The sequence below is a fragment of the Tiliqua scincoides genome, chromosome 3, assembly GCF_035046505.1.
Source record: "Tiliqua scincoides isolate rTilSci1 chromosome 3, rTilSci1.hap2, whole genome shotgun sequence".
Taxonomy (NCBI): Eukaryota; Metazoa; Chordata; class Lepidosauria; order Squamata; family Scincidae; genus Tiliqua; species Tiliqua scincoides.
The window spans coordinates 177,186,549-177,197,269 of NC_089823.1; the positions used below are offsets into that span (position 1 = coordinate 177,186,549).

A 10,721-nucleotide genomic window follows, 5' to 3' on the forward strand; every position below is an offset into this window, starting at 1 on the left:
TCTTTTCTAGAGATCCAAATGCCATAGCCTTTCCTCACAAGGAAGATGCCCCAGCCCAGTAATCATCTTAGTCACTCTCTTTTGCACCTTTTCCATTTCCACTATGTCCTTTTCAAGATGCGGCGACCATAACTGGACACAATACTCCAGGTGTGGCCTTACCATAGATTTGTATAACGGCATTATAATATTAGCTGTTTTGTTCTCAATACCTTTTCTAATGATCCCAAGCATAGAATTGCCCTTCTTTACTGCCGCCACACATTGGGTCGACACTTTCATCGACTTGTCCATCACCACCCCAAGATCTCTCTCCTGATCTGTCACCGACAGCTCAGAACCCATCAGCCTATATGTGAAGTTTTGATTTTTTGCCCCAATGTGCATGACTTTACACTTACTTACATTGAAACGCATCTGCCATTTTGCTGCCCATTTTGCCAGTTTGAAGAGATCCTTCTGGAGCTCCTCACAATCACTTCTGGTCTTCACCACTCTCTCTAGTCATCTCCAGCTTTGAGAATGGTATTTAGATGTAGGCAGTTGCAAACTAAATTGTTGTAAGTGATTTGCCTAGGAATTTCCTGTTCCCTTAAACAATGAAACCATATATTCATAGATATGAAGACTGATAAACGGATGTTCGTGCTAAATAGAAGTGAAGACTGCAGTGGTAGTGCTGTGCTGATACTGTGGTTTTTATTCCCTATGAGAGATTTCATGTTCATTTGCGGTTCATTGGATGAATTCACAAGGGAAAATCACTGCTTTCTTGTGATGTATAAGAGTTATTTAAAATTGGTATCATACTGCTTAGGTCTGCCCTTTTGAATAGGGAGCAAAGTACTGTTAAGTTGGTGCCTGGTAATTATTTTTAAATGGTGGGAAACTGTGTATCCATTTAAGGAGAAAAGTATCTCGAAAATGCAGTTATTAAGTACATCTGAAAGGCAGAAATACCTTCACAAAGAAATGGCAAGTTTTATGACCCTGTAGGAGGTATGCATAGTGAGTGTTTTGGGTAGAACTGCCTGGTAGCATGCAGTGCAATCTAAGGTATGTTTGCTCAGAAGTCATTTATGTTGAGTTCAATTGGACTTGCTTTCTAATAGGTGCGCTTAGGATCGTTATCTAAAACAAAGCTAATTTTCCCTTGTATCCATGCACACTGTGCTGAATTTTTTGACAAACAGATAATTAGCATAACATTAAAAATCTGTACATTTTTTTGTCTCATTTCAGCTTTACTTCTAGAAGCTCAGTCAACACCTTTTTGGATAAATCCTTCCACCATGGCAAACGTTGTGAAAGGATTGTATATGCTTAGGCCAGGTAAATGATCCCTTCTTTAATCTATCCATTGTGCTGTAGCAGGAGATACAAGGTGTACCCCCGTATCAGCCCCCCATAAGTGAAACCACAGATATGGGCGAGCACACCCCATTACCCTCCAGAGCCAAGGGGAGTTCCACTTTCCTTGCCTCCAGAGGGGGACCCGATCTGTGGATCAGCGAATCAGTGGATATGGGATATGGGGGGGGGGCTTTATTCAGAACATCTTCTGTGACTTGTGTGGTGAAGAGTCAGTGGAATATGGTAGCAAGAATCTTGCTGATCTTGTCAAAATTCACATTGTCTCTTGGGCTTGCAACTCTGATAGCACCAGGGCAGCAAATGCCAAGCTTGAACTTTAGCTTACGTTCTTAAATTTGAATTCAGAAGCAGCTGTGCCTGCCTAGGTTTGGAAAGTACCAGGCCTGTGGGAATGTGAGGTTGTCGTTTTTATTTCCACCTCTGCCATTGAGAGACTGTGGCTGAAACCAACTTGCTTTAGTACACAGCTAACACAGGTCTCCCATCATCAATGGGTCCTCGGTTCCTGCCACTGACTCTCTAATTTTGTACTGAAAAATATCATGAAAGTATATTGAAAATTTCAATATCCGGTATTGAAAATGGAACAAATGAAACTACGGAAATATGATTTTTACAATATGTAGAATATATTTCCCTGTTGGCAGTGCAGCAGTGGCGGGAATGCCCACTGAAAGTGTGGAAATTGTTTCTTTGCTTGACTTCTATGACTCTGAGTATGTATAACCGCAATGTAAAGGCCTCCCTTAGAACTTCCTCAAGGATTGTATCCTTTTTGGAAGTGCATCATTTATGACATCTGGTAGAAGGCCTGGATCTATCTATATGTGTTCAGTTCCATTCAAATGCTGTGTTTTAGTCAAATACTGACCTTCCTATCAGAACCATTAATTTCAGCATGAAGATTTGAAAATGTGTGGCAAACTGGTAATTGGATGCCTTCTGGGCAATGGTCTCTATCCAGACATCAGGAGTTTGCTGCGCCATCAGGCTACCACCCACCTTGCCCCTTGTATGCCTCATTAAATTGGCTGTATAACTGAATGATCTTGAATCTCTTATGTGATAATTAAGTGACACTGCTATACAAGGTCACATTTAGTCTGCAGCACCCTATGTTTAAGTATTTGTAATACCAAAGCTTGAACCCTGAATTTCACAGACCTATTGTGGAATCTTATGGCTTCAAATGTACAGGTGTATGAGTTAGGAGAGAAACATAAATATACGCCTGTGAAGACACTCAAATTGTTTTTGGTTTCATTGGCTATTTCCGTTTTCTCACAGAATGGGTTCAGATGGCACCACCCTTATTTTCTAAATTTATCCCAAACATCCTCCCTCCTGCTGTAGAATCTGAGCTAGAGGAATATGCTGCTCAAGACCAGAAACTCCAACAAGAACTTATTCAGGAAGGATTTTCCAGGTAATAGCTCTGACATTGAAACCTGAGTTTCCAACATGTGTGTGGGGAGAGAGGTCTATACGCTGTGCACAGATCCAGCTGAATCTACCTAAAAGATAAATTTTAGTTATTAATTCTCTAATCTGGGTAAATTCCTATTCCATGGTACTGGTTAGAGTGGCTTTTGTCTCTGTACAACTCTTGATACATGTAAAGCATTTGCACTGACTTTGACAGTTGTTCATTGCCTTTTTCTAATTCAAGTGTTTCCCAAGGTGTTAGTACTATCAGAAACAGAATTATCTCTCTGTTAAACTCAAGGTGAATTTGTGGTGGCCAAACTATATCATAGGGAGGTGTGTTTTACATAGAATTTGGGAAGAAAATAAGGTGTGTTCTCTTGAACAGCTACACAGCAGTATTTATTTTATTTTTTTCCCCTGCTTTTATATCCCGCCTTCCTCCCCAGGGGGACCCGAGGCGGCTTACAACATAAATAAAAGAATGGAGTAACATAAACATCATTAAAAACACAATTGAAACAAGTTAAAAACATTTCACAAAATCTTTAAAACAGCACTCGTACATTAAAAGAATAAAGAGGGCAAGTGCAACAATTTTATAAAAGCCCCACACCTGTAAAAAAGGTTTTAAAAAGGCCAAGAACTCAGAAGGCATGTCTAAAAAGAAATATCATCAGGCCTCGCCGGAAAGCTTCCAGAGAGGGAGCAGTTTGTAAATCAAGGGGGAGGGGATTCCATAGTGTTGGTGCCACTACTGAGAGAGCCCTGTTTCTTACCGCTGCCCCACGTACCACCCTGGGCGGCAGCACTTGTAAAGGGCCTTCTCCAGTGACCTAAGGGGATGAGCTGGACTGTATGGAAGTAGGTGATCTCTTAGATACCCTGGCCCCAAGTCATGTAGGGCTTTAGAGGTCAAAACCAGCACCTTGAATTGTACCCGGAATCGAATGGGCAACTCCTGCAGCCTCTGGAGAAGTGGCCCAACAGTCAAACCACCTACCTCCAGTAAGTACATGTGCCACAGCATTCTGCACTAGTTGCAGTTTCTGAACCATCTTCAAGGGCAGCCCCACATAGAGTGCATCACAATAATCTAACCTCAGTGTCACTGTGGCATGGATCACCGTGGCCAGGTCTGCACAATCAAAGTACGGCCATAGCTGACGTACCAGCTGAAGCTGAGGAAAGGCTCACCTGGCCCAGCTGCCACCTGGAAATCCAGGAGCAGCTGTGAGTCCAGACGGATGCCCAAGCTGTGGACCTGTTCCTTCAGGGAGAGTGCAATCCCATTCAGTGCAGGCCGATACTCCAGCACCTGCATTGAGGATTTCCGAACCAGAACAACCCCTGTCTTATCTGGATTTAATTTCAGCTTGTTAGCCCTCATCCAGATCCCACTGCCTCCAGACAGCGCTGCAGGACCCCAACCGCCACCCTGGAATCTGGAAGAAAGGAGAGATAGAATGGAGTGTCATCAGCATATTGATGGCACCCCACTCCAAATCCCCGAATGACCTCTACCAGTGGTTTCACGTAGATGTTAAATAGCATGGGGGACAGAATTGAGCCCTGTGGTTCCTCACATCTCAAGGGCCAGGGTGTCAAACAGGCATCCCCCAGCACCACCACCTGGGACCAATCTTCCAAGTAGGAGCGAAATCACCCCAAAATGGTGTGCCCCCAACTCAGCCAGTTGGCCTAGAAGGACACCATGGTCAATGGTATCAAAAGCCACTGAGAGGTCCAGCAAGACCAACAGGGACGCACTCCCTCTGTCCAGTCCCTGGCATACGTCATCCACCAAGGCGGTTTCCGTCCCAAAGCCCAGCCTGAAACCATATTGAAAAGGGTCAGTCAGTGTCATCCGCTTAAGGCTGTGTGACTGAGACAACCATAAACTAACTAATCTTCGAGATGCCACATATGCCACTTTCTCATATTAACAAGGAACCTTGATTAGAGGCCTTTTTTAACAGTACAGATATGACTAGTGCTTTTCCTGACTCTTTATAATTAAAGATAGCATTAGGAAACACTTATCTTAACCGGGATGTCTCTAAACTGGTTTTGGATGTAGAGGTAAAGAGAAGGACAGGAAAGTGATCTCTTTGTGCACTTTTGTTCTTTATACAGCTTTTGCCAAGAAAAGTAGAAATTCTCTAAGAACTTTGTTAAGTTTACACTTGAACTTTTACTTGCAAGATAACAGTACCTTTTTCGGCTGCTTTGTTTGCCAATAAAAATATTTGAAATTAAACAATTACATCTAATCATTTATAGCTGGAAATCTGATTAGGGAGTTTGATTTTGATTTTAAATTGATTTTCCTCTGTGGTCCCAGGTAACTTAAGCCTTGGCTTTAATAGTGGCAGCATTCCAGGCGGATAATTTATTTAATGTCTTAGGTCACTTACAATAGAAAATATTTATAATAATGAATTGTGTGTATTAGAATAATTTAACTCTTCCATGCTATTTACCCATAGTGCCTGGGATTGAACAAAAACTTGATAGTTTACTTGGCATGCATTTTGTTCAGTGGCATACTGGTGCAATTTAAAAGATATCTAGTTGGGAATGTTCATGGAAATGGTAACATAACGAACTGTATTATAGCCATCAGGCAAGTTTGCATCCAAGGTAGAAAGGGCCAATGGAACTTGCCATCATAGTAAAATTATAGCTGATATATATCTTTAATGGTTCTTCAGAATTTGCTGCCTGAAAGAAAACTGCCTTGTTGTGCCTAATGGTAGGGCCTATCCCTTGTGTTTGTTCATTTCAGACATCTCTGTTGCAGAGTGGAGCTGACAATAAAGAAATGGCTGTCTTGCTGCCCAACTAATGCAATAATTGGCCCTAAATTGTAGGGTTGAAATTTGTTCATGCAAGGTGTATTGATAGGGATACACACTTGCCTTGAATCACTTGGGTGGTTGACACTCATACTGGCATGTAGGGATGATATTTAAAAAATTAAAAGCAATGTAACTAGAGTGATTTTGGGCTTCATGCTAACTTTCTGAAATGCTTCTCTCTTCCTGGTTTTTTAGAGGTGACCAGTCACGCAAAAGAGCTGGAGAAGAATTGACTTACAGTAAGTAATTTAGATAGTACTCTGAGGCTCAGACCCAAATGTGCAGCTATTCCACAAGAAAATGCATCCATGAGTCAAATCCGTGAGTTTCAATTTGTGTGGTATATTTGACCCACATGTTCACTGCAGGGCTTTCCTCAAGGCAAATGCTGTGCTAGTTCCTCCTCCTGGTGCTGCCAGTCATCCTTTGGCAGATTTCCTGTGTCTGCATGTTTCCTAGCAGCATTTGCTAGCTAAAGGCAGGGTAGCTGAGGACTTACCCTTCCAAGGATGGTAAATATCCTTCTGTTGCAAGGTCCAGCAGAATTTACACATTTTTGGCTTTTGTGCCAGTGTGGACAGGACTGCCTGCTTACGTAGGAGCAAGGTGCTGGCCACTTCTTTGGGTTTTCAGGCAAGTGGATATGGAATCATACCACAAAGCAGGCACATTCCCACTCCCCCAGCACCCATTCACACCTGCACTCAGGCAAGCAAAGGTATTTTAATTTCAGCCTCCCCTGCCTCATTCTTATTTGCACTATACTACTTTCCCTGCAATCCTTTACACATGTCTTTAGGAATAAGCTGCACTGAACACAGTGGGTCCATCTGAGTAGGCACACAGTGGATGATCATGATAGACTTGTCTCACTGATGGGAGTTATCCCTTTGTTGGAACAGGGGAAGGAGATGAGGGGAAAGGGAGGGGATGCTGAGAGCAAATGGAGAAAGGGGCAAGAAAGGTGCCCTTGATGCCTCCTCTTACTCTCTTCTTGGGCTGCCATCCTGTAATGCTTTCCTGGGAATAAGCCCCATTGAACACAGTAGGACTTACTTCTGAGTAGCATGGCTAGGATTGTGTCAGGTGCCTTTAGCAATGTCTCCACAAGTCTTTAGCAGTGTTTTGGAAGATGGTCTCTCTGTGAAGAGATTCCTAACAGGACAGAGGGACTCGTTTGATCAAAGGAGGCCACATATTTAATGCAGGCACGTTCAGCAAGGAGACTGATGCAAGCTACTGCCTCTCCACTTGCAAGATAAATTGAGAGTCTTCTTCCCCACAACTTGGGCTACAATCCTATACACTCTTTCCTGGGACTAAGCCTTACTGAGCACAATGATATTTACCCCCCCCCTCTGTGTGTGTGTGTGTGTACCTAGAAGTACTATAAACAGATGGCACCTCCCTGCTTCTAGCAGAAGAAGATTGAAGTGCTGTTAGGTTTCCCCCCCTCTTCCTCTCCTCCTCCCAGATCCTAAGCAGACACAGCAAAATATGAAGCAAAAGCCATTTTGCTGCTGTCTCTCCTACTCACCACAAGCAAGGGGAAGAAACAGCTGCCCTTTGAAGCTGAAAATAAGGAGAGAAGGCACTGTGGTAAGGAAAGGCTCCCCAGCAGAACAGTTGAGAGTGCCACCTCACCTACCAAATACACTGATGATCCATGTGGGTTTTGCAACCATTTGTTTAAAAACTCTTGTGAGAGCATATGAACGCATGGATTAAGAGGGAGGGAATGGGAAAGAGATACTTGGATATTCCATGGCACAAAGCCCACCAGATAAGAAAACCCATATTAGTTTTGCTTCCTAAAGTGCTCTTATTCCATGGAAAATGCTGTCACCACATGGATTTCTGCATGTTTGGTTTGGGTCTAAGTTACTTTACTAACAATGGCAACTTTGGTCAAGCATAATATCATTTCTTCACATCTGTAGCCAAAGTCTCTGACATTGAGTAAAGCATCTTGAAATGCTTTGTCAAAAAGATACATGGAGAAGAAGATTCAGAATACAACTTTGAGATTAAGACATGGTAGTTCTGTGTAGCACTTCCCTCCACATGGCAGAGAGTGCTTGTGTCCTGGGGATCCAGGGAACCCTCCACAGTGCTGCTCGTGCTTCCAAACATGTAAAAAAAAAAAGGGCACTTCCAGTTTCACAACAAAACTGGAAGTGACTGTTTTTTTTTATGTTTGGAGGCATGGAGAGCCTTACTGATGGCTCCCTGGACCCCCCAGGACTCCAGTACTAGCTGCCAATAAGTAAAAATCCCTCCTTCCATCCCTGGCAGCAGTGCAATCCTCAGGATTGCGTTGCTGCCTTCCCCCCTCCCAGACCCTTAAAGGGGCAGGGACAAGTACTTCCCTGGCTGGAGGGTCATGACCCACCAGTTTGGGAACCACTGATTCAAATAGTTCTAAACTTTATCTACTATTGGATAACTGAAGTAATTCCTTTTTGGGGGATCAGGTTTATTCTCATCATTATAAGGTCAGAAGTATGATACCAAAGGTAGCCCAAATAATTCTTCCCTTGCAGGGCCATGATACAACAGAACAGCTGAACAAACAGGCCTTACTGCCTCTGGTCTTTGGAAATCATGTTAGAATGTAGCACAGTATGACTTAGCTGGGAGATTTTGTGAAGGGGGATTTCAGGATGGGAGAGTGTTAACATTTTTTTCTTTTCTCTTTCAGATGGCGCAGCATCATGTGCAAGCTCAAGAGGGTGCAGATAGTGACTGTATTATAAGTATTTTATTCCCAATGGGAGCGGACACTGGAGCAGCATTGGAGGGGGAGGGAATCCAGAGGCTCAGTTGGGCTCTACTGATGCTCAGGTTCTTTGATGCAAACTATACCTGGAAGAGGAGTTTGAACTTAATTTCTTGCCATGTAATAAAATGTATGTTGCTGCTATTTTGGGGCTAACTTGGAACGGCGAGACTGATCTCAACAAGTTCTTCTGTGGCAATCCTGTGAGGAATATGCCTTTTTTGTTTAAGAAAAAGAACATTGCTTACTAAAACTTAGTAGCCAAAAAGAGCAGCTTCTTCTGAAAGAAACCTTGCACTTTTTTTTAAACTTGTGGACTTCGCTGCGTTAAAGCTTTTGCCCATTCAGTTTTGTCTGAAGCGTTTGCTTAAAAAAAAATAAACATTGTTAACATGGCAGTATTTCTTTTTCTCTGCAAATAGGTTTGCCTCTAAGATTTGTTTTTGTGCCACTGACACTGTACATTCCAGATTTATTTTGTTTACCTATTTGGCCTCTGTTTGTTCCTCTGCCTCTCCCCCCCCCTTTTTTTTTCCTTTATGGTCACTTTCAAATCTCCTTTTGAATGTCCTACTGTGTGCCCCTTTTCTCTTTGTCTTGTGTGCTTCAAAACTTTACAGATCACAAAATAATGTATTGTAAGCTGTGACTTGATTTAAACATGCTGCGGAGTTGCAAAATTTTCCTATAACCCTTTGTTATATTTAGGAAATTAAATTGAAAAGCATTTGAATTCCTTTTTTTCCTTTCTGCTCAAAAAGCATTAACACAAGACGGCATTATTTTTCTTGTTTTTTGGCTTCCCTAATGATCGTAATCGGTTAAACTCTGGACATACAACACATGTCATTACAACATGTGATCTCTGTTCAGAGTTGAAACACTACTACACAACAATTTAAAGATTTAGCAATAGATTGTGGGCTGAGTTGGCCCAGTTCATATCTGCAGTTTTTCCTATGATATACAGAGAGAGTATGAAGTACATAAATACCTTGGTGCTGGGCTGCTGTAATAGATTTTGCAGTGTGCCTTGAACTTTTGGGCTGTAAGGTACTTGAGCTTGATTACATGAAAAGCTTGTGGTGCAACTGTTTTGTTTCGGCGTCAGAATACAAGTGAGGAGAATCATGTGTTTGATCCCCGTGTGTGTGTGTGTGTGTGTGTGTGTGTGTGTGTGTGTGTTTTCAATCTTGGCACTGTTTCTGTTAAAGCTTGAACAGAGTTCTTAATCCTCTACAGCTGCGGTTTTCAAACTCGCAGGGAGTTTGAATCCCCCAGTAAGTCTTTGCGGGGCAGGGGGAAGCAGCAGCGTGATCCCCAGAATCACGCCGCTCAGGGGTGCTGCAGGGTCTTGGTGCACTTGCCCAAGCCTCCTGCAGCCCCCCGGGGGTGCGAGGAGCCCTGCGGGACCTTCGGCAGGGCTCCCTGGGTCAGGGAAGGTGACAACAAAGCGATCGCGCCGCGCTCTGCTAAAGCAGAAGCGGTGCGCAATCGCCCCACTTCCCTGTTTGACTGGGCTGCAGGCACTGGGGTGCGCCCTCCAATCCCTGCAGCAGCTGTCCCTGGCTGCGGGGAGCCGAGCGCGAGCGCCTGCAGGGCTCCCCGAGTCAGGGAAAGTAAGAGAGCAGAGCAGGGCACGATCTCTGCTGTCACCTTCCCTGACCCGGGGAGCCCTGCCGAAGGTCGCGCAGGGCTCCTCGCACCCCTGGGGGGCTGCTGGGGGCTTGGGCAAGTGCACCAAGCCCCTGCAACCCCCCTGAGCGGCACAATCCTGGGGATCATGCCGCTGCCTCCTCCCTGCCTCCTGGCTGCCCCTGCCCCTTATGGGGAAAGGGACCAGGATCCTCAGGCTGGGGCGTCGCGACACCCCTGTTTGAATACCACTGCTCTACAGTAACTTGCAGTGTGTTGGGGTATGAATTAACTGCAGCAATATGTACCTTGTGAAAGACTAGTCTAGATTTCTGCTTTTTACTTACTGTCTTTGATAAGAGACAAAGCCACAAAGTGCTGCTTTTGTTTTGACTTCTTTGTGAAGAAGTACTGTTGGGTAGAGATACCTAGAGGATCTTATGTAATTCATTTAGGAAAGAGAAACTGTTGCAATAATTAGTAAGTATGCATTAGTTTGCCACTGAAGCAAGTACTGTTCCCTTTAAGCTGTGCAGATCAAAGTCTGCCAAAGCCAAGCAGAGCTCAGTGTTCCTGGAAGACTGGTGCTGACATTGGATGTCATTGCTGTGCATCCAGAAATGCTGAAGAGGTGCTGCACAGCAAGC

The 10,721-nt window shown here is 43.8% G+C and overlaps 1 protein-coding gene across 1 annotated transcript in view; it reads left to right on the forward strand.

The window, feature by feature from the left end:
- The window catches only part of CACUL1 (CDK2 associated cullin domain 1), a 49,868-nt gene extending 41,033 nt beyond the window's left edge, over nt 1-8,835 (forward strand). Inside the window, exons 6-9 of the mRNA XM_066621122.1 lie at nt 1,243-1,332; nt 2,662-2,800; nt 5,856-5,899; nt 8,362-8,835. Of these exons, the coding sequence (XP_066477219.1) occupies nt 1,243-1,332; nt 2,662-2,800; nt 5,856-5,899; nt 8,362-8,402 (314 nt within the window). The 3' untranslated portion in view covers nt 8,403-8,835. The remainder of the gene's footprint in view (nt 1-1,242; nt 1,333-2,661; nt 2,801-5,855; nt 5,900-8,361) is intronic.
- The last annotated feature ends 1,886 nt before the right edge of the window (nt 8,836-10,721 follow it).